Consider the following 24,214-nt stretch of genomic DNA (forward strand, 5'->3'; position numbering starts at 1 on the left):
TTTGAAAGTTCACAACTTGAAGGTTTGTATGCAGGTAACTTACTGTACTTTGTATTCAAAAAGCATCCAGTGGAAGCTGACCTGAGACTTCTATTAAGTCATTTCTTCTACCCAGGTTTCCTTTCCTCAACTATAATACAGAGGATCAGACCAGGTTTTCATTCTAAGTACAAAGCTCCCCAAGATTCTGAGAATGCAATAGGGTGAGTGAAAGAAAAAATGCAACAAACTTAGAGACGACCTGGGAAAGAGCGCTGGTTCCAGCACTTCATAGGTATGTAACCTTAGATAGGTCAACATCTCTGGGCCCCAACCTCACCTGCAGATGACAATACTATTCATCAGGGTTAGAGGGGCGATTCAATGAGCCAAGAGTTGCAGAAGCACTTTATAAACACAAAAGGGCAATTGAAATGACAACTGTCTTGCCACCGGACAGCACAGAGTAATGGTTAAATGGTGAGACTTTTAAATTTGGGCGCCATCACTCAATCCGCCTGTAATGCGGGAGGCCTGGGTTCGATCCCGGGCTTGAGAAGATCCCCTGGAGCAGGGAAAGACTACCCACTCCAGTATTTTGGCCTGGAGAATTCCATGGACTGTATAGTCCGTACAGTCCGTGGGGTCGCAAAGAGTCGGACACGACTGGGCGACTTTCACTTTCACTTCACTCATAGCGACACGACCCTGATTTTATTTCTCCGAGTTTCCATTTCTCCAGCATACCGGATTTAAAAAAAAAAAAAAAAACCTATTCCCACAAGATTGTTCTGAAAATTAAATGTCCCTGCCAGTTAGCAGGCTACTAAATAGCTGCTGCTATTTAGTAAGCCCGGCTCTCATTCTGAAGGTCCCTAGGTGATGAAATGAGCCCCGCCCCCAACCCGTGAGACTCGCTCGGAACGACAGGTCCCGCCCTCAGCCGTAAAGGTCAAGCCGGATTTTAATGGAACGCGTCGGGGACCGTGTTTAGGCCCCCTTAATGTATCCCAGAGATCCCTGAGTAGAGGTCTCCGGGACCCGGACCCCGCGCGCGCCTCCAGGCCGTGCTGAGGCCACTCACCAACTAGCGCCCAGGTTACTAGGAAAAGACTCGCGCGACCACTGCGACGGCTGCGGCAGCGGCGGCGCGGGCGTCGTGACGTCATGGGGCGGCGCAGGCGTAGTGCGTCACGGGCGGCCTGGCAGCTTGCGGCGTTGAGGCGTATACGCCTTGAGAGGGCCGTCGGGCCGCGGAGTCGGGACCTGCTACGGGGGCATGAACAGAGGGGACGACGCCGAGATCGCGAGGTGAGTCTGGCCGGGGCAAGGCCCCGGCACGTAAGCGCCAGCCACGCGAGGGGTTCCCTAGAGGAGGCTGCGGTAACGAGACTGCTTTTCAGGCCCCGCCCCGGATTGTCCCGCCGCTGGCCCGGAAATAACAAGCCGAGTAATGACCCACCGCATCTGGGAATTTCGGGCGAGGAATTGGGAAGCAGGGATTCCAGGCTTGAGCCCACCGTTACCATTAGCTTTTTAAGTACAAGCGCCTTTGCTTCTCTGCTCTTTAGTTTCCCCAGATGACTGTTCGTGGCTTCCAGGATAGTTGTAGGTCAGCGTGGTGCGGAGCAGGGGCGGGGGACTAGGGGAGGTAGGTGAAAAAGCGTTTTGTGAACTCTTAATATAAGAGGTTGTCGCCATTACAAACCCAAAGGATTTTGATTGTCGTATGCCATCCTGATCGCTTACCATACTTAACCGTTCCTAGGAAAGTCCTGTGCTGAGCTGTCACGTATGTTGTCATATTTAAACCTCGTAAAAAACTCTTAAGTTAGGGATAATTCTGCCCCTTGTAGGAAGAAAGAAGAATCTGAGGCTCCGAGTGGAGAAGTGGCTTGCTTCATTCATTCATTCGGTAGCTACTGAGCATCAGCCAGGAGCCAGGCAATGTGCTGAGTGCCGGAGATGGAATCCTCAAAATAGGCAAGGCCCTGCCCTCTAGTAGCTTACATTCTAGTGAGGGAAGGGAAAAGTGAAACAGTGTATTTCACATGTAACTAGTATTGTATGGAAAGAACAAGGTAGTTGTCATAGAGACTAACAAGATGCTCTGCTCTATGAGGGAAAACTTTTCTAAGGGGGGTACATTTATGGGGTGATCATGACTTACTAAAGTCACAGAATAACTGGGTGCAAAAGCCAGGATTTGAGTGCCTATCTTTTGGCCCTATATCCTGCACTCTTCCCACTAAAAATGGTTGCCTGGTGTGATATTAACCCCTGTTGGTATTGTTCCTGTTTTTAGACATGAGAATATCAGAAGGTTCTATTATTCAAGTTTCATCTCAAATGTCATCTCCCATAGAGGTCTTCCCTTTCCGCTAATTCTAAAGTAGTCCTTTCCTAGTCTCCTTGTCAAATCCCCCTGCTTAACTGTGTTTGGAGCACTTAGCACAAGTTACATCTTGACTACTTATTTTGCTTTTGTCTTATCCTGCTCCTCTTTCAAATATAAGCATCTAGAGGGCTTTGTCCCTAGTACCAAGGCACTGCCTGGAAAATAGAGGGTCTGTAAAAAATTTTTTTGAATGAATGATCTGTAAGAAAGGAAAAGGAAAGCAGGGAGAAGACAAAATGTTTCTCCTCTCCAGTTTTCACACCTGGGACTCTATTTATGCCTGTTTTACCTTTCTCCGAGGAAGGAACAAGAACTGTGGCCTGTTCATTTCTATGTTTTCATAGCCGAGGGTTTAGCAGTTAGTAGTGACTTGACAGACAGAACAGAACGGATTGAACATGTGAGTGAGAGAAGAAGAAAAATACCCTCACGTGTAGGTGTATGTGTGTGTTAGTCATGTCCAGCTCCTTTAAGACCCCATGGACTGTAGCCCACCATGCTCCTCTGTCCATGAAATTCTCCAGGCAAGAATACTGGAGCGGGTTGCCATTCCCTTCTCCAGGGGATCTTCCTGACCCTGGGATCAAACTCCAGGTCTCTCATATTACAGATGGATTCTTTACCATCTGAGCCACCAGGGAACCCCTGTGTGGGGGTAGATAGACACATTTAACAAACAATTACCTGAAGGTTACTGTGGACTTACTGTGTGCTAGCCTGTATAAGCTGTACTGAGATAAAAGGTAATGGCAATGTTTGATATGTCAGCTGCTGTTACTAAGATGCAGCACTGATCTCAGAGGCACTCCTAGTTTTATATGACACATTTTCTCTAGCAGGGAGTTCTAAAGTCTGACACAACCTGCCATCTTCCCAGTCCTTTTATTTTTTCTTTCTCTGCCACATTATACATTAAAGCTTGATTTTACATCTGTGGTCTCATTTTTGGTCTTCTCAAGAGTTCTTAAGTTATAAGCAGGACAAGGTGTATTATGTAGAGATGAGGAGACTGAAGCTAAGAGAGAAGTGGCTTCCAATGGAAAAGCCAAAAGTTGAAACCTGGCTTTCTGAGCTCAAGGTTCTTGCTCTTTCCATTACTGTCTCCATCATAACCCTCATCCTCCTTTTGTGACTGTGTGATGAGACATTTCAGGAACTAAACGTGGTAATAATTTAAGGTAAAATTAATTGAATGTTTGTCTAAGTGCCATGCCATGTTCTTAATGTTCTTGGTGTACCACCTCAGTGAATTGGCACAGCTCTTAATTATCCCAATTTTACAGATGAGGAAACTTAGACATCAAGCGGCTAAAACAACTTGCCCAAGGTTGCAGAACTAGTAAATGGGGGGACTGGAGTAACTAAGGAGAAAGTTAGTCTCTTCTTCCCAGTGTCTCCCAAAATATGAAACATTATAAGAGCTAATTGATTACTTACTGTTGTTCTTCCATACCCATACTCTTAAGTGTCAGAAAGACTCTCTTTCTGGTGGTTTCCAAGGCTTATTTTGGGTGACAGTTGTTGAGCTGGTGTATCATGTAGTAACAGAGACTTTGGCCCCCTGCCCAGTCAACCTCTGGCTTCAGAAGAGAAAAACTCATTTCTGCACACAGAACCACGCCTCTTTCACCTAAAATGGAAGCTTTTGCTCTCTAGCTGCTGGAGGAGCTGTCCCAAGGGAACTGGTGCTGGGGCCCTGGTTGTGAAATAACTGAGGGCTTTGAAGGGCTGCCCAGGACGTGCCCTCCTTGAGTAAATGTTTGTTGAATTGAGTTTGAAGCCTCATGTTCACAAAGCATTGCTCCTTTCCTGTCTGAATGTTCACGTTTCCTTTAGTATTTCATAGGGATTGATGGAAGCAGAAACCAAAACTCTTCCCCTGGAGAATGCATCCATCCTTTCAGAGGGCTCCCTACAGGAAGGGCACCGGTTATGGATTGGCAACTTGGACCCCAAAATCACAGAGTAAGTCTAAGATATTTTAACTCATTGCCTACAGAATTGGGATGCTCATGGTGATGATGTTCAGAAGAATTTTCAAGGGCTATTGCATATATTTTGACCCTGATAGTTATGTTTTAATTATCTTTAAAGGGAATGTGATGCTGTTTTAGCCTGTTAACTTGTCATTTTTCTTACATTTGGACTCTTCTACTGCAAAGGCACAAACTTGAATACCCTTTAAACCATATATTACTTCTTTTTCCTGCTTGCCTAAAGATGTTCCCTTAGTTTCAACTATTTTGAATCTTTGTACCCAGTGACGAGGAAGTTATATCCTAAAACCAGCCATGGGCGTACTTTGGTCACCTCAAATGAAGGAACAAGCAGAAATCTCAGTATTTTCACAAAAAGGCAGAGAGATACAATTTGACTCTTAATTCATGTTAAGCAGCCATGGAACCAAGGAAATTCATTAGGGATCTTAGAAATACCCCAGTCCCTTTGGTGTTCATTCATTCATTCATTGAATGATTTGAGTGCCCACTGTGTGCCAAGTGCCATCCTAGGCAATTTTCAAAGTTTTTAAATCTGAGGAGCCACGGCTTGTTAAAGTACAGAACCTATTTGTAGAAGAAAAGCTCGAGAGCTGCTCTGATTAAAGGGAGGACAAGGTGCTCCCAGTGCCTTTTGACAACAGCCACCCTTTCTTGGGCAGTCACTTACAGGGCTCCGTGGACAACTCTTGAAAAACCTCTGGTCTGTTCCATCTCTTTTATCCCACAGCATGATGAAACTGAGGCCCAAGAAACAGAAGTGCCTTGTCCATGGTGACAAAACTGATTGACTTGTTTCAACTCCCCACTCTTTCCATTGTAGATATTGTAGTGGAAAGGAGTCTCTTAGCAGAGAGAATTGAGAGATTTTTCCTTAAGTAGGGACTGGTGGTGGTTGGTGGCAGGAGATCAAAGGGTAAGTGGATTGAGCTGTACAGGGTCAGTGCTTAAAGCAAGCATGAGGTATATCCTCAGTGCTGGAAGTCACTTCCTTGGGAATGGTGTTAAAAGCATAGGGAGAAGAGACAAGGAGTTGTCTCTGCTTGTTTGAGTCTGGGGGTCAGGGGAGGTATATAACAGGGTTGGGATTATGAGAGAGGAAAGAGATGTAAACTGATGCATAAGGATAATGACAGTGTTCGGTTTCTTAAACCTGCTCAAGCTCAAATTGGTTCAGTGTAGGTGTTGTCAGGTCCCTCTAGGAAATATGATGGTATTTAAGATGTGTTGCCCCCTAATTATGGTACCTTGGTCACCAGGGCCCTTCAATACAGACTGTGCATTTATTTTGGCTCTCTTTATGGCTTGCAGCCTTGAGGATGAGTGTGTGAACCTGCCCAAGCTCTCAGTTAATGAGGAAATTAAACAGAGAAGCCGTTTCCATCATCTAAAACCCAAGCTGTGAGAGGACGCTCCCAAGAGTGGTTTCCATTCCCACCTCTGCTTGTCTGAATGGAAATCTGGAGCATGGAAACAATGTCCATTGTTTTGGCTGCGATTCCCTGTAATGATACTCTAGTTCTAATTGTATCCTGCTGCTTGTCAGGAAGGTTCAAATGGGCAACTACCACCTCAGTTTATGTCATAAGTGGGAGTATATGAGTGTTTTCTTTAGTAGGAGCATGAACAGGAACACTGCATCAAAAACTCTTCCCCTGATATCTCTGCTCTTTTTATATCCATTATTCAAGATATCAAGGACCAGACAACAAATCAGGGCCTTGCTGGCTTCTCTTGTGGCTTCCTACCTCTGTATCACCAGAGATCATTTCTACTATCTTTCATCTATGGATTCCTTATCTTAAAACATTTTCTCAATTAAACAAACTGATCTGTTAAAATTTCTTCTTAAAGATGTAACTACCAGTTGTAACTTATCAAATGCTTAGTGTTGCTTCATTGGGTTTACTTAATTACATCAAAGAAACCTAACATGGTAGTAAGGTAGGTCTTATCTTGTAGAAATACGTGATTTTCTTCCAAGTTTTTGAAGTACGTAAACTTCCAGATCCTGTTCCTTTCAAGGTGGGTGATTTTGGACCTAGCCTAATTATTAAAGTACAGTCATTCCCAAACATTGAAGAATGTTGAAACTTGTGTGAGCATGTGGTACCCATCTTATAGTTCAGTCTCTGAAAATATTATTTGAATCCAAATCTCTAAAAATTCTAACGACTCTCGACAATTTTTCAAAGCAGCCTCCAGTTTTTGTAATTAATGGGACACCACCACAGGTCTGTCCTAGCTCCTGCTGTTTTCCCTCTTGACAGACCCTTCTTATCTCTCTCTCCTACACAAGTCCCTACTCTGTCTCATCCCTCTTCCTTCTATCATATACACTGACTTGAATATCCCTCCTACACAAATGTTCTCTCACTTCTTGTTAGAAGACAAGTGATGCTATGTATTTACTGTTATGAGTGGTTGGCAGTTAAGGCAAAAAACCTTTTCCACTCAAGTTTTTCAAAGTTTACTTTGTAATAATTCTGTTTATCCTGCATATGTGTGCCCGGTATTATTTTGCGTCCTGTTCAGGTTACAGTAGGATGTCCATCAGCCTCTTCTCAATAGAAGGTGCATTGCTGACTGACTGAGCACTCTGACATTCTGTTTGCACTGTAGCCACAATACCGACCGCTTTAGGAGCTCGTCCACGCCAGCAGTGTCCGTGTGACGATCTGGACTTACGGGAATGATGACACACTCTTAGTTTTGGAGGTAGCAGGTTGCATGCCTCTGTTCTTTCCACTCCATTCTGATTCCTCTCAACTATACTATGTCTGATCGTTCTTAACCTGTAAAGTGAGAGTGAGGCTGTTCAACTGAATGATCTGAAAATGTCTCCCAGCTCTAATATTTCATTAGTTTCTCTTATTTAAGCTTGTAGAAATCTTGTGATGCAAGTGGAACAGATAAATGTTTCCCTGTTTTGTAAGTAAAGAAAGGTTAGGAGTTGACTCAGTTCACTAAAGCAGTTAGTGATAGAACTAATTTCCCAGCACCTAATTTAGTTCGCTTTGCACAAATATTCCACCAGTCCACATAACTGGACACTCATAACCTAAAGCATCCTATTCTAAGTTTTTCAGTGTAAGGACTTCTTTTAAATGTTATGGGGCACAGTTTAACCGTAAGAGTAAAAATAACAACTTTAAACATCACTACTAGTGCCTTCAGTAGAGAAACTGAACAAGTTAGTCTTTAGACATTATCTATTTTCCATACCATGGTTTCTTCTGAAAGGGTTTATACTGCTTTCTTTTTCAAATACCAAACGTGCTGTATAGAAAGCCAAATTAATAGCCACTGCATTATGCATAAGAAGTATGAAAGAACAAAGACAGCTGAAATTGTAAAAGAAAGAACATTCCTGATGGAGGGTGTATCATAAAAGAATACCAGTAGTGGGTGAGGAGAACATCAGGAAGACCTTTTTGACTAAGACCTTTTGTTAGTCATTCATATTCAACTCTTTGCAACCCCATGGACTATATATAGCCCGCCAGGCTGCTCTGACCATGGAATTCTCCAGGCAAGAATACTGGGGTGGGTAGCTAACCATTCCCTTCTCCAGGGGATCATCCCAACCCAGGGATTGAACCTGGGTCTCCTGCATTGCAGTAGGCATTTTCTTTACCATCTGAGCCACTAGCAAAAGGGGAATTTGAATACTAAATGATAGTGAAAATAGTAGTTGGAGAGAGAGAATGCCATCAGATTGATACAGGATCTGTAAAATTTATTCAGACAAGTTTGAATTTCATGCATCAATGGAAGAGACTCATGTTGGTGTTTGGCAGGAGACTGACATCGTGAAAGAGATGTTTTAATAGGAAAATCAGACACCAGTGGTAGGATGAACAGGAGGGGCAAAAGCAAAGATGCTGATTAGCTACAGACCTTCTATTAATATCACCCAGATAGAGACTGTGACCTTGGAGACCAATGGGTGGAGTCTGAGAGATGAGGGAAGGGACTGAAGAGGAGCTAAGAGCTGAAGACGATCACATTGTTTCTTGCCTGAGAAATGGAAAAGAATCATGTCCACATTGGCCAGTGGAATAGCTGGAGAGGGGCATAGTTTGTGAGGAGGAAGAGGTCAGCCTGGGGTATATTAAGTAAACTTAAAAGCAGAGGAGAGGCACCTGGGTGGAAGTGTCCTTCTGATGCAGACTTTCAGAGCTAAATGCGAGGGATCATAAGTTTACGAGCGTGTAAGAACCGTACTTCCCCCTAAACATACCCCTGATTATCTCAGCTCTTTCCTTATATTTCCTCTGTGACCCATGCTGCTTCTTATGGTTTGGTTTGCATGAAACAGCCTTTACTATTTGCTTATTCAAATTGGAAACAGAGTAAGACCATTTAATAACATAGGGCATAGACTATAGATACCCACCACATAATAATTTCTACAAGTTCGTAGTTTTCTGTAAAACAAATTGGGCATTAAAATCAATCTTCAGTGTCATTTCGTTGACTTCCCAGTACCTACAGCATTGCATTAAATTCCCTCACTTACATGTCTCTCACAACCTGTCCCCCTGCCTGCCTGTCAGCCTCCTCTCTTACTATATAAGAGCTCATACCCTCTGCCGTTGGATTGGTCTCTCTTGCTGTTGTGTCTTCGTGCGGGGTATTCTCTAACCACCACCTTCCCTGTGCAGCAGGTCCTCTCCATCTGTGTGCTCACATACCTGCCTCTGTGTGCAGGCTTCATGCTGTTTTAAAATTGTTTGACTATATATCTCTCTCCTCGAACCAGAATGTCAGGTCTTTGAAGACAGAGACCTAGCTGTGTCCATCTGGATAGTTAGTCCAAGTGCCTAGTACAGTTCTTGACACATTAGAGGTGTCTATCTTAATCCAATTCATACAGATTAATTCCCTCCGTGCCATCAGGCAGGAAGGCCATTTTAAAAACCCATTTCAGACAACACTAATTGCAGTGCAGAAGTATCTGTGGGGCTGGTGTACCAGTTCTTCAGCTCCTGAGGCTGCAGGGCCCACATTTCATTAAGTGAAGCAGGGCTCTGATGAACAGCGGGCCCTCCTGTGCTCCGATAGCAGATGAAAGTGCTTGCAGATGTGAAAGCAAGAGTCTTCAGGCTTTTTTCACTATCAGAGCTTGCAGCCCCCATCTCCAGGAAGCAAAATAGTAAACACTTCATTCCTTTTGTTTCGGTGTTCCGATAATTTCAAGAAATTATCAAACAAGAAAAGAAATCCCGGAGAAGTTGAAAGACACGAACCTAAGCAGATGTTCCTGGAATCTTAAGGTCGCTCTTCTCGGGCAGAACGCATTTGTTAGCTTTTCAAAGAATAATCTGTCAGAGGTTTGTTGGTTTTTTTTTTTCCCTGAGTAAATTAAAATTCATTTCCTAGGAAATGCCGATCGCCTTACCTTCCTGCTATTAAGCAGAATGGAGCTAATGAAAAGATGACTAGCCCACAGTGGCCTTAGGTTGTTTGAAAAAAGAAACAGGTTTGACCCACCATTCATGGCAACTGGTGCTGCATTAAGGTTTGAATGGGTGTAGTAAGTGGAAGATGCAGCTGTGAATGAAAGACCCTGAGAGATTCTCCCAGCCCATCTGTCTGAGCATTTGAGAGATTCACCCTTGCTGTAAGCATGTTCAGAAAATCAAATAAAACCAGAAATTTGCACTTTAGGTGTCTCCCTTGCCCCTAAAGAATCACCTCGTATATTCTCACTGGCAGTATCAAGGTATCGAGATGGGAATTAAGAATTTGGAAACTAGAGGGTTACAGTTCTTTTCTCTTTCAAAACAGGTCTAAAGACCAGATTAACATCCACAATATGCCTTGGGATCCTTGCATCCTGTCCCAAAATAAGACCTGTATTATGTCTTCCCTGCTCCACTGTGTCAGGCACCTGATCCAGGATAATGGGCTTGCTTATTGGTGTGCATTAGTCTCAAATTTAGTGTAGCTTATGATCCATTTCATATCTTTCTGCCTCCCAAAGGAGATTCTTACTCAAGAATAAAATCTTGATGAGTTTCTCCTAGAAAACAATGTGGATATAAATGCGGCTGTAACGACAGCTTTACTGACTCCCTGTGGGGTAGAATTCCCAGTAATAACAGATTTAGCATGTGGGCTGATACCTTTTTAGTATCACAGGGACAGCATTGTTTAGAGAAAGCCTTGACTCCATTTGAATAGCGCGGAGGATGCCAGGAGGAAGGCCAAAGGAAAAGGAAACGGGAGAGCGGTTGGTTTGTCTCACCCTCACATCAGATGACAGGAAGTCGGAATTGAGATTGGCCACAGCAACCTGTTAAGGCCACATCTGTTTGAATAACTTAAAAGCTCTATAGAAACCAAATAAGTTTTAGGGAAAGGAATCCAAGAAGAGGGTGAGGGGCAGAGTGGCAGTCGAGAGCTTGGGGTGTACCTCCTGCCAGGAGTAAATGTCTTCCTTGGCCATATATATTTTCTATTCGGCCACAGATGAATTGTGTTAAAGCAGCAGAGGTTGGGGAGTTACTCACAGTGGGATGATCTATAGGACCGGCCAGATTCCAGGCCTTCCCTGGTAGCTCAGCTGGTAAAGAATCCGCCTGCAGTGCAGGAGAACCCAGTTAGATTCCTGGATCGGGAAGATCTCCTGGAGAAGGGATAGGCTACCCACTCTAGTATTCCTGGGCTTTCCTGGTGGCTCAGACAGTAAAGAATCTGCCTGCAGTTTGGGAGACCTGTGTTGGATCCCTGGGTTGAGAAGATCCCCTGGAGGAGGGCATGGCAACCCACTCCAGTATTCTGGCCTGGAGGATTCCCATGGACAGAGGAACATGGCAGGCTACAGTCCATGGGGGCGCAAAGAATAGGACGCAACTGAGCGACTAGGCACAGGTTCCACTGCTCATGTGAGACTGGCCTCCATCATGTTGCAGTCTCACATGGTCCTGTCGTTCAGTTGCATCAGGGGTGGAAGCTCTTGGCCTCCATCATGTTGTGGTTCTACATGGTCCTTTCATTGAGTCGCATCAGAGGTAGAGACTCTCAAGCACTTATGGAACTGCCACTAGCTGTGGTTTGGTTTTTGGCAGAGTTTGTCTCAAGTGCAAGTAGGAACTCATGATTAACTGTGAGATCCAACGGGGAAGTCTTCGGAATTGTTTTCTTGTTTGTGTGTATGTGTAAGTGTTACTTTGTTTATTTTTGAGGTGGGGTTGGCTTTGGCTTTGGGAGTGTGTGTGTGTGTTTCTGATGGAGTTACAGTTATTCACAGATACTGTGTCATTGCCAAGAAATTAAAAATAAATAAATCAACACTATTTTTGAACTTTTCTCCTAAAAAAAAAAGAAAACAAATGGTGCTTGTGGGCCAGACAGCTGTTTGTTAGGTGTGGTTTTTTTTGTTTGTTTGTTTGGTATTTTTGTGCTGGACAGACGCAGAGCCATGACAATTCTAGTTCCCATTCCAAATAGAGGCAAACAACTCTGGTTGCCAGATAAACTAGCGGTGCAGTTTGGAGGAGAGCCGGCAAGGAGGGGGAGGGGGGTGTGAGGTTTTTGTCCCTGGGGTAAATTATCTCCTGCTTTTATCTCACACTCAGGCTGAGTGGCCGACCAAACTCCCAGAGCGTCTCAGGGGCTGTTCTTTGTCCACAGATACCATCTCCTCAGGCTGCTGCAGAAGTTTGGCACGGTGAAGCAGTTCGACTTCCTCTTCCACAAGTCAGGTGCTCTGGAGGGACAGCCTCGAGGGTACTGTTTCGTCAACTTTGAGACTAAGCAGGTAACTGAACTTCTCCCCCTTTCCCAGTACGTATCCTCTCGTAGTTAATCTGCGCGTCTCTCCTGCTGCTAGAATAGCAGTTCCTTGTGGGCAGGAGCCGTGTCTGACTCACCCCCGTGTGCCGTGCTCTGAGTCCTAAAGGAGACCCTCAGTCAGCCACTGAGTTAGTGACCAGCTCTCAAAGTCTGCGCCTCACCGGCTGGCCGGCTGCAGCGGCTGACCTACTTTTCTGACCACATGCTTTGGGGTGCCCACATTAAGCACATGGATGGCCGCCTCCCTGTTCTCTTTTGTCTTCCTTTCGTGGCTGGCCAACAGAGCCGCCTTTTCTTTCAGAGTTCGGCCCCGTGGTGCAGAAACCCTCCCTGGCTGTGGTGAGCCACCCACAAACTCTCTTTTATTTTGATTTCTTAAAAATGTATCCTCCTCCTCAACGTCTCAGAATAAATGTGGACAAGTTTGAATATATACAAAGAGAGCACCAGCTTCAACCGTGGTGTGTCCATGGAACTACTATTCAAATGTAGTCCTTATAGTGGACATGCGTTGATAAAGGACTTGAATTTGAATGTTACTAAATATAGAGACACTGTTTATAGTTCTGTGACTTTATTCGTCATGTGTGAGAATGTTGCCTAGTTTCTGTTTTTTAAATAATAATTGTATTCGGGTATTTTTCCTATAAAAGTAATACTTGTTTCTTACAGATGAAATATAGATAAATAATTCCATATATCAGTCTAAAACCCAGAAATAATCAGTTTTCAATATTTAGTTGTATATTTTTCTAGTCTCTTCTTTCTTCACATTCACACACACATACGCATAAAATGACAAAAACACATGTGCACAATTTCAAAGAACACATGTACAGCGTTTAACACACATATAGGATTGTGTATCCTATTTACCACTGAAAGTAAATTAAAATTTTTTCCATCATCTAATACATATCAGTATAACATTCTGTATCATATTGTGGTTTCACTGGTATAGCTGTAGATAGATGTAAAAATTCACTGATCTATAATACATTTTATTATTTAGACCTCAGTTTAAAAATTAACCAGCCTCATCTTTGATAACTGCATAATATTTTATTTTGTGAACATGTGATAAGTTACATATCTAACCTCCAAATGTGTAAGCAATGTGGTGAACATCTCTAGCTCTATGTGAATATTTACTGTATTCGTGGAAATGGAGTGGTGTCAACAAAGGCCACGAATTTTTTCCTTAATATGACTGCCAAATTGCCTTCAAGAAATAATGTGTCAGTATGTTCTGAGACTATCTGAGAATGTCATTTGTCCCTACCAGTGCTTTATTAACTTTGGGCAAGTCTAACTTATTTTGACCTCAGTTTTCATCTAAAAATGGAAATTAAAAATACACACTCTCCTTACCTTTTAGGAAGTTGAGTGAGTAGGTGAGGGTTCATATGAAAGCATATTTGGCATTTAATAATACTGTTGGATACATGAATTTTGGAACAAGTTAGAAAGATAGGAAATTATTTTTAAAACTATTTATCACCTGCTGGCATCTTGACTATTGATGCCCCAGAATTGATATTGTCATGTAAATTCTAGCTCACCAAGTGAAACTTAGAAGAAGAATAAAATATCTCCTCTGTCCCTCTAACTTTGTGTGCCATAGTGAGGCACAGATGCCAGTGAGTACCCGTAGTGGGTACTCAGATATCTGTTGAGTGTCATACTGGCAAGACCCAGAGGAATAAGAGAATCACCGGTAAAACCAGACTAGAATGTCTTATGCTGAGGCCTCGGACTCCCCTTGTTCCTCTTCCTGTTCCTTAACGGCCTCTTCACTCCCAGTAAATGTGGGTAACACTTGGCCAAATGCCTCCTGGATACAAATGGAGCAGAGGAGGCTTGGCAGGATGGAAAAGTACAGCCAGGCTTCCTGGGAATGTCCTCGAGTGCCTATTATCCAGCCTCAGGAATTCCTTTCAACCTCGTTGCTCCCGTATCTGATGGGGAAAGGGTCAGGGAACTTCTGGCTCTGAAAGCCAGGTGCAGAGATTGGCTCACACAGATACCTTGCTCATAGCCTCTTTGACTCACTCCTGCTTTTTCCGGCCTGGTTTCCTTCACTCCCATATCCTTTGAAGCCATTACTGTAGCTCACTTTGGATTCAGGGTGTATCAGCCCTGGTCCAGGATATAGTGTCAGAGTTCCTAGGAAGAGTACACTTTCTTGACATAGTAGGTGTTACTCTAACTTACAGAACTGTGTAGAAAGATATCACCCAGTAGAAACAACACTGTTAGTTGACATTGGTTGAGTGCATACCACGTGCTCCATTCTTTACATGTGCTCGTCTACTCCTCTGACCACTGCGGAACAAGCAGTATCCATATTTTGCAGGTGAAAAAGCTAATATCCAGAGAGATTAAATGAGCTGTTAAATATTATACTGTCAGTCAGTGGCAGAGGCAGGATTTAAATTTTTGTTTGACTGAGTTGACAAAGTCTCAGACCCTTTTTATTATTCTGCCTTTTTTTTCCCCCTTGTAATTCCTTTGCCACCTGTTTACCAAAACAGTAAGAAATTCAGCCATCAAAGCTAGTGAGGCATTTGAGTCTTCTACTGACATTAATCCCTTTCCTGAACAGGAAGCAGAACAGGCCATCCAGTGTCTCAATGGCAAGCTGGCCCTGTCTAAGAAGCTGGTGGTGCGCTGGGCACATGCTCAAGTGAAGGTGAGTCTCACAGGCTAGAAAGACCGCATCAGCTCGTCCTAAATGAGTCTTTCAAAAGACAGTTGTCCACTCGCCCATTTGCATCCCAGCCTCTGCACATCTGGAACAACCACACGCTGGTCTCTTCCTTGTATTCACCATGTGTGTTGCCAGATTTTTCTTTTGAGAAACATCTCAGGAGGGATTAAGTTCCTTTGCCATTTCCCTCCACATACCCACAGATTCTGTTTTTGATTGATTTTTCCATGTGACTGATGTGTCTACTCAGACCTCTATCATTTATTTATTTATTTTTTTGGTAGGGGTTGTCCTTTAGAGGAAAAAAATGTATTTATTTTTTAAATTAGTTGCTTTAGGCATTATTAGACTCTTCCCAGCCTCTCAGTTCTGTGGCAAGTTTGAATTGTTTATTCTAAATGCTTGAGAAATGGGTAGTTTGTAAGAGTGCTTAAAGCACTGGTATTTCCTTACTCGAGAGCTTTTGAGAATTATTGGGATTTGCAATGCCTGTATTGACTCCAAGGCCCAAGCAGTGGCGAATTGCCATGTTCATCTCCTAGTTATTCTCTTGGGAAAATATGCTGGAAAAGCTACAACCATTAAAAAAGAAAAAAGAAGAATGGTATTCTGTTTCAGCCAGCACAGGTGAAGCATGCGTTTGCACTGGAGCAATCTACAAAGTTGATTCTCTTCCTCCTGCACTGTAGTCTTAACAGACCTGCCTGCAAAGGTTTGTGACAACCAGATTTGAAGCCTCAGTCTTTATAAATGACCATAATGTTTGATCAGAGACTCCATCCAGCAAGCTCACCAGTAAACAGTCACCGAAATAAAGACATTTGAGTTTAGTTTCGAAGCTCAAAAACAGATCTCAGACACTTTGGATCTTTATGAGTATTTCAGGTAATCACAGAGCCTTCTCAATTTACAACAAGGAGAATTTCTAAATGCTTTTTTATTCAAAAGAAAATCAAGTCTCATTTGCCAGACTGGCTGTCATCTTCTCATCCTGCATCTCATTGAAAAGACATGCAGGAGAAATAAATCATCTTTCATTCTGTCTTTCATTTGAGAATCTCTGTGCCCTGCATGTATTTCTGACCAGAGACTCCTGATTGCTCTTTAACATTGTATTTACCTTTTAAAAGAAGTATATAATTATCTGACATCAAATAAACTGCACTTTTCCTGGAGAATGTTTCTGTATCAGGGCTGAAAGCCGTTACTACTTCTCTTCTCCACATAAACCTGTGAAGAGTTGACTGTTATGGTTATAACTTTGCAGCAATCGAGCAAAACTTTAAAGTGCTTGAAATAAAGTGAAATAACTGTTGGGAGAACTGATATGTGACAGAATCAGAATGTGAGAGGGCATTCCTGCTGTGTAGCTGTACTATCTGTGAATTTAAAGGTTGAAATTCTTTCTCCACCAAATAAGGAGGATTAGTGGGTAGATGAGAAGCCTCATCTAAATTTCTTTTTCTAAGTTTATAACCTTTATGCTAAGCTGTCTGGACTCCTGCATTAATTCTGAATGCAAAGCAGACCTAAGATTGTCTAGAAATAATCTAACAATGGGCTTCCCTGGTGGCTCAGTGGTAAAGAATCTACCTGCCAATGCAGAAGACTCGGATTTGATTCCCTGGGTCGGGAAGATCCCCTGGAGGAGGAAATGGCAACCCTCTCCAGTATTCTTGCCTGGGGACAACCCATGGACAGAGGAGCGTGGTAGGCTATAGTCCATGTGGTCACAAAGAGTCAGACATGACTGAGAGACCTGAACACACATGCTATCAAACGATGCACTGGTGAGATTAGGGTTTCTGAACACATGCATTACAGTAAAGGGCTGGTTTCTGCCTGGGTGGGGTAATTTGCCTTTTTTCTTACTTTCAGAGATACGATCATAACAAGAATGATAAGATCCTTCCAATTAGTCTTGAGCCGTCCTCAAGCACTGAGCCTGCACAGTCTAACCTAAGGTAAGAAGGTGTCCTGTAGGGAGACACAAGTATTGCACGAGCTGGAGCCATCTCTTCATTCTGGCGCTAGAAACCCTTCAGACCCTTTAGAGCGGAGTCTACTAACTTTTGGCATGCTGAGAGATGTCCAGTTAGTCTCCAGAATGTATACATGTCACCTCCTTCCATACCCCCAAGAGTGTGTACCAGCTATTTACACAGTTCATACACACACAAGAGGCTGGGTATACCTACCACATACCAGCTATTATACTTGGCACTGGGAACACAGAGGTAAATCAGATACAGTCCTTGCTATAAAACAAGCATTTTAATAAGACCTTGATTATCTTCAACATTTGTCATTATACACTAATTCCTCCCCAACTATGAGTTCCTTTATACAGAATTTGGGTTTGCAGCACTTTAATTTTATCTACCATTTCAGCAAATGTAACAGTTTTGGTTCCAACATGTACAAATTGTCAGTTACTTCCTTGGAGTTAATTCAAAACAGAAGGAGTTGAGGGTTGAGTAAAGAAGGGGACGTTAGGGGTGAGCAGCAGTAGAGGGCTGACTTTGCACGTAGCCTAGGGAGAGATGTTAACAGGAACAAAAGCTGGGATTTATGGGGCTTACTGCGAAGCAGGCTCTGTGCTAAACACTTCACATGCTGTATGTCACTGAAGTATAAGAATTCTGGTGAAAGTACTTTTGTATTCACTTTATAAAGGAAGAAACTGAACTTTAAGGAGGTATCTTGGCCAACATCACGCAGGTCAAAAATAGCAGAGTACAGATTCAAAGCCAGGTTTACTGAACTTGAGAATTCAGTCTTTCAGTTACTGCTTCCAAGAAGCTCCAGGCTGTCAGTGCAGGACTGCAGTTCTAACACCTGCTCCAAGAAAGGGCAAGACGTGTGAAAGAGCACCAGCCTCTCATATGCATCCAAAGTCAACACGTCATAGAGTCAGGAAAGTGATACCTGTTTGGATATAGGGCTAGGGGAAAAAAAATAAAACTTTTCTGTATATTATCTGCACCAAACAGAAGAGATTTACAAGCATCTCATTAAACTGCAAGGAAGGGTGATCCTGAAATGTTTCCAGGAGTGATAAAATTGATGAAGTTAATTTTATAGTTACCAATTTGTCTAATATCATTGATATTTTCTTAATTTTGTGCTGCTTTATTTTGTACTCCCCCAATTTTCTTAAATTAATAACTTCAATAAGTTCACTAGGAGCTTATTTCAGCTTTCCTATTTTCCCCTTAAGATTAAACCTCCTCAGTTACTATGGTTTCATGAAGGTTTTCATAAATCTTAACTCCTCTTGGGAACAGATGACTGCATTGATGCTTGGTGATCTCCACGGTACTGTGAATGTGTCTTTCATTTTTTTCACTCTTTGTTCTTTTTACTAAATAATCTAGCCTGGTGTTTTCCATTTATCTTTTAATCCAGAGAATCTCAGCTTATGTGTTTTGATTAACATCTATGCCTAATTAGAAAAGGTTGTTTTCCCTGGGACTCATACAGAACAAATGGCTGGCTGTTAATTTTCCATTAATGGAAAAGGTGTGGATTGCATCTCAGTGAGACCTCAGGGTTCTTTTTTATGGCAACTAAGTTTTTAAATTTTATGTTGCCCACGTAAAATCTTGAGTACGTGCAGATGTATGCTTTTTGAGGATTTCCTAAAGGCTATGTGTACGTTTCCCTCCCAAGTTTCTATCCCTGAGTGTAGACTGTTGACAGCGTCAAAGTGGAAACTAAAGGAAGCCATAAGCCAAAAAATACTCTAGTTGAGTGTGTTGCATGCTGACCTAGGGATAGTGGTGTGCTTGATCGGAAGAAAATTCTTCATAGCTTCTGGAGTGTCTCCTCTCCCCTCCTCTCTAATACATGGCTACTCAGCTCCCAGCCTAATGAAGAGGATAAAGCAAGGGCTTTGATGATAAACTGGGCTTGAATCCTGGCTCCACGGTTTGTTAGCTGTGTGAACCTTGGGTGAATCACTACCCCTCTGCATTTGTTTATCTATAAAAAATGGTCAGTATAGTCAAAAGTTAACAGTTTTTCCAGTAGTCATATGTGAGAGTTGAACCATAAAGAAGGCTGAGCACCAAAGAGTTGACATTTTTGAACTGTGGTGCTGGAGAAGACTCTTGAGAGTCCCTTGGACTGCACGGAGATCCAACCAGTCCATCCTAAAGGAAATCAACCCTGAATATTCATTGGAAGGACTGATGGTGTAGCTGAAGCTCCAGTACTTTGGCCACCTGATGGGAAGAACTGACTCATTGGAAAAGACCCTGATGCTGGGGAAAATTTGAGGGCAAGAGGAGAAGGGGTCGATAGAAGATGAGATGGTTGGATAGCATCACTGACTCAGTGGACATGAGTTTGATCAAACTCAGGGAGATAATGATGGAGAGAGAAGTCTGGTGTGCTGAAGTTCATGGGGTCGTAGAGTCAGACACGACTTAGCGACTGAACAACAACAACAAAAATGTGGTTGATAACCCTTGAAATATTGTTGCAAAGGATTAGAAACAGTATAAGTAAAATGCTGGGCACACTTCCTGGCTCATTGTAAGTGCTCTGTAAATGATAGCCTAAACACACATTTGTCAGTAAAAAGGGACTTCGTAGGATTTCCGGGATGTTTTTTCCATTATTATTCAGTGATTCAGAAGGTGGTACTGTATAAGAAAGAGTTCATAGTATGGCTCTGGAGTCCAGCTGTATTCAAATCTCAGCTCTGCCACTTACTAGCTATGGGCACTAACCTTTCTATGCCTTTTTTTCTTTGTCTGCATCTGCAAAATGAAGACTATAACCTACATGAATTATTTCTTCCATTTTTTATTGTGGTAAAATAATATAGCATTTACGCATAATATAGTATTTACCATCTTAACCATTTTTAAGTGTACAGTTCAGTGGTATTAAGTACATTCATAAAGTACATTCATAATCACCACCATCCATCTCCATAATTCTTTCCCTATCGTAACACTGAAGCTCTATACCCATTAAACAATCATTCCCCATTCCCACCTCCCCCAAGTTCCTGGCAACTGTCATTCCACTTTCTGTCTCTGATTTTGACTGCTCTCTCAAGTATTTCATGTAAGTAGAATCATACAATATTTGTCTTTTTTGTGACTGGTTTGTTTCACTTAGCATGGAGTCCTCCAGGTTCTTCCATATTGTAGCATATGTGTACAGCACATTTTGCTTATCTAGTCTTACTTCAGTGGACACTTGGGTTGCTTCCACAGTTTATGTTGTGAATAATGCTACCATGAGCATGGGAGTACACATCTGTCTGTCAGACTCTGCTTTCAATCGCTATACAAATTATCTGAGTGCCTACTGTCTGCAGGTACTAAGGTACTGAACAGTGTTGGTGTCTGAGGTTTAAGTGTAACGGTATACAAAGTATTCCTAACAGTGTCTTACAGAAAAAGCTTAATAGATATTTCACCCTTGATCTCTTTCCTATAATAAGAACAATTATTTTTATGGGTTTTTTTTTCCCCTCCTAAATAAAACTGTATTCCTTTTGTGGTTCTTATTTATTTATTTATTGGCTGCACCCAGCTGCCTGTGGGATTTTCCCTGATCAGGATTGAAACCTGGGCCACTGCAGTGAGAGCCTAGCATCCTAGCCACTAGGTCAGCAGGGAAGTCCTGTTTTCTCTGAAATGTGTGTGTGTCTGTGTTTGAGTGTCTTGTTGCTTCTCTGATACGCCTGAGAGCCACAGAGAAGGTGAAGTACGCAGGTGCCCCCGAGTGCACGCAGGCCCACTCATGCTCTGCTGTCCTTTTTCCAGTGTCACTGCAAAGATCAAAGCCATCGAAGCAAAGCTGAAAATGATGGCAGAAAATCCTGATGCAGAGTATCCAGCAGCGCCTGTTCATTCCTACTTCAAGCCACCAGATAAAAAAAGGACTACTCCTTATTCTCGAACAGCTTGGAAATCTCGAAGATGATGGTTATGAATGACTGCTCTCCACACCTGAGACCCTCTGCCTTTGTACTTGTAGCTGTGAACAGTACTGCCCGACAGAACACAGTCACATGTTAGCGTTTGGTAACATAACATTTTTGGATGTCCTTCTTATGGATGTTTCTTCCCTGAAGTATGTGTGGAATTGAGCATCATCCAGAATAAATAGGATTTTATCCAAAACTGTGACTTGAATGCTGGGATGCTCTAGTTGGCTCGTTTGTTTGGATTTGTAACTCCAGAAACATTATATAGTGTGCCAGAAAGAAAGGCAAACACAAAGAACGTTATCATTCAAATCAGGAAACTTAATTTATTAAGAGCTGTCTTTAAAAAAAAAAAACACACATTTTTCTGTGCTCAGTTGTCTTTACAACATAAAGAAAAAGTAAAAAAACAAGGGAGGGAAGTAAGAAATTTTGAATCATGCTCGAAACTGCTGTTCCAGAATTTTCTATGGAAATCCCTCCAACTGGACTGAAAAGAAAAAGTTCTTGGCAAAAAGAGCTGGTTCTTTGAGCAAATGTTGTGGTAATCTGTTTAAGAATTATGCTTATTGTTTCAAAATCCCAATTAGGAAAACATGGTGTATATCTTTAAAAAGTGTTTGCGTCGACAAAACTGTAGACCAAAATTTAGCATTTTGTACCACAGCGGAAGTCCTGTTTGAAAATCCAACTTGTATTCTATCGTGATCATTTTTTTAAAAAATCTAAATAATCCTGCCTTCTATAATACCAAATGTCATTATTAGTGTGGGACTTTTAAAGTTGCATTTATTGCATGAGATTGTTTTTAATAGCATGAGAATGTTCTGTTTGGAATTATATCATGGTCAATCTAAATAGAAAAGCAGATATCTTTGAAAACTTAAACATTGCTATATTGATTCTCTATCAAACTTATACCTTTATTAATAATTGTGTAGGGGTCTGAGTAGAAGAAATTGTCTTGTGTGGGGTGCGATGGGGACACACAGTGGACACGGAAAGTCAGTGGGCAGATACTGCTCTGGCACCAAGATTGTAATGACCTCATGTTTTATGTGGTTTATAAAGGCTTGAAAGATTGCATGACTTTTAAACAATTCTTCACTTGTAGAACCTACTTCGCCTCAGATATTTTTTGCCACTTTGAACATTTTGAACATAACAACAGAGGAAGAAAAACAACCGATCTGAGAGTCTGTTCCTGTGAGCAGTGTTGGTTGGTCATTTTGGTGCTGGGTGGATAGACTGTTTCGCTGGGCAGCACCACTGCTTCTTTAGCATGTAAATCATTTGTTACTCAAGGTGCCACTCTTAGTGATTGCAACTGTTTACTGTCATTATTCCCAGCAAGAGGAGGCTCTCATTGTAGGAGTTTAAGTCTTCCTATGAGCAGAAATGAATTTAAGACATTTGAACCAAAACTTCAGCATAGCGAAGTGTTATAATTCACAGAAGTGGTTCAGAGAAATTCCTATCACCTCTCCCAAGGCAAAACTTTTCAGATATCTTTCAATGTTATTCTTCCTGCATTTATGAACTCAGTGTAAGATGCAAGTAACTCTCCTTCTGTTTGGGGGATAGTTCAGGGAGGTGGGAGCAATATCTCCCATTTTTCTGGTGACTTCTCTAAGAATATAGAATTCACTGTTTACCCTTGAGGTCCTCGAAGAGTTATGGTGGAATAGGACTTAATGCAAAATAAAATAGTCTTCTATTTTTAATAGGAACTTAGAAAATACCTAACTTTGGATTATCTAGAGTTGTTTCCTTTAGAAACCAGAGCTATTTATTTGTATTTAAAGCAATGTTTATTATTTGTACCGATTCTTACTCCTTTGTGTGAATAAATGCAAGACAGTGTCTGTGGTTGTGTCTTCTTTCGTCCATCTCCTGCACTAAAGACTGCAGCTTTCCGGGAGGCTTGTTCCTCCTGCGGCCATGGGCCAAGGTGTCCAGGCAAGGTGCTGTTTCTGAGTGCCTTCTCTGACCCCAGAGGCAGGTCTCTGCACCCTTTCTGCCTGTCTCCTGTTAGAGATGAGTAAAGAGACTAGCTGTTCTCACTGTACGTCTAATTGTTCCCAAAAAAGTTGTTAACGGAAGGCCCCTGAAGTCGGAAAATGTGTTTGGTCCCTCTTTCAAAGTAGGGTTTCAGAAGAATAAAGGTACGTGTTACAAATATGCTGAAAGCAGTTTGGTTGAAGGTTTGTTAAATATGAGTGTTAACTTGGTAAACTCCTTGTTGTGAGGTTATCAGTACTTTAAAATTATTTTTTGGCTTACTGTTTTGCTAAAATTATGTCACAGTTTTGATTTTTACGAGAGTGAAGAATTGAGGGAAATAATCTCCTTAATCTTAGCTCTTCTTTATCCCTTACAAAATGTAACCCTAATCAGTAGACTTTCTGTAACTGGAATCTCAATATTAGGAGAAAAAAAATCACATGAAAGATTTTTCAAAGCATATCAAAAATCAACAGCAGCAGTTTTGTAAAACCAGATACTCTAGAGCTGTTCCCTTGGCTATTAAGGCAGGTACAGATACTTTCTAAATCACCAAGTATATCTACGTTTTTAATACTACTGTATAAAAGAATAAGATTAATTATTACCTTACAAGTTAATGTTAAATAGTTCCTTTATGTAATTATTATGTTCCTAAAAATGATTTGATTCTACCATATTTATCCTTGATTTCTCTTTTTCTCTCCTGTTCCTTCTACCCAGTCCTTTAACAAATCCTGTCAACTCCACATTGAAAATACTTCTTGAAAAAACTTTAAAAATACACCTCATCTTAAGTCCAATCATTTCACTATTACAGTACCTGCCTAATTATCTCCCTGCTTCCACCCAGTGCCTCCACTTTAACCAAAGCAATCCTTTCCCCATCTGAGCATGTCATTCCCTTCCATGGGCTTTCTGTCACACCTAGAATAAAATCCAAAGACCTAAATGATTTGTCCCTGACAACCTGCCTGACCCTGTAAGCCTCTTATCCCTCTTCTTCACTGTGCTCCAGCCTCAATGGCTTGGCTATTCCTTGAGTACTAGGAGGTCCTACCATGAGGCCTTGGCATTGGATGTTCACAGAGTCCATTCCCTTATTTGTTCAAGTCCCTGTTCAAAGGACCGTGTTCAAGAGACCTCCCTATCTAAAATCAGCCCTGTCACTTCTAACCACTCCCCCTTCATTTTCTAAATAGTCCTTGTCACTACCTAACATCATATACAAAGTTATTTTCTCTCTCTCTTTTTTTTAATTAGAAGGTAAGTTCCCTGGGAGCAGGAACTTCTATTCACTGCTATGTCCCAACATTGAAAACCAGGCCAGGTAGGGACTTACCTGAAGTCCAGTGATTGGGACTTTCAAGTTC

At 42.0% G+C, this 24,214-nt stretch overlaps 2 protein-coding genes across 2 annotated transcripts in view; one reads left to right on the forward strand and one right to left on the reverse strand.

Annotated features, from left to right (window-relative positions):
- The window catches only part of MRRF (mitochondrial ribosome recycling factor), a 54,039-nt gene extending 52,833 nt beyond the window's left edge, over window positions 1-1,206 (reverse strand). Inside the window, exon 1 of the mRNA XM_043916930.1 lies at window positions 1,064-1,206. The gene's annotated coding sequence lies outside the window, so the exon portion shown is untranslated. The remainder of the gene's footprint in view (window positions 1-1,063) is intronic.
- RBM18 (RNA binding motif protein 18) lies at window positions 1,153-22,700 on the forward strand. Its single transcript, XM_043916933.1, has 6 exons — window positions 1,153-1,290; window positions 4,214-4,342; window positions 12,016-12,142; window positions 14,783-14,869; window positions 16,766-16,851; window positions 20,674-22,700. Exons 2-6 carry the CDS (start codon window positions 4,230-4,232, stop codon window positions 20,831-20,833), a joined length of 573 nt encoding a protein of 190 aa, XP_043772868.1. The 5' UTR covers window positions 1,153-1,290; window positions 4,214-4,229; the 3' UTR covers window positions 20,834-22,700.
- The last annotated feature ends 1,514 nt before the right edge of the window (window positions 22,701-24,214 follow it).

The sequence above is a fragment of the Cervus elaphus genome, chromosome 11, assembly GCF_910594005.1.
Source record: "Cervus elaphus chromosome 11, mCerEla1.1, whole genome shotgun sequence".
Classification (NCBI taxonomy): Eukaryota; Metazoa; Chordata; class Mammalia; order Artiodactyla; family Cervidae; genus Cervus; species Cervus elaphus.

What these genes read in the sequence shown, in the direction of transcription:
- RBM18 (XM_043916933.1), top strand. Translation starts at nt 4,230, where the DNA reads ATGGAAGCAGAAACCAAAACTCTTCCCCTGGAGAATGCATCCATCCTT. An exon ending in GGGCACATGCTCAAGTGAAG is followed by an intron (nt 14,870 to 16,765) that starts GTGAGTCTCACA and finishes TCTTACTTTCAG; the next exon opens with AGATACGATCATAACAAGAA. An exon ending in CCTGCACAGTCTAACCTAAG is followed by an intron (nt 16,852 to 20,673) that starts GTAAGAAGGTGT and finishes TCCTTTTTCCAG; the next exon opens with TGTCACTGCAAAGATCAAAG.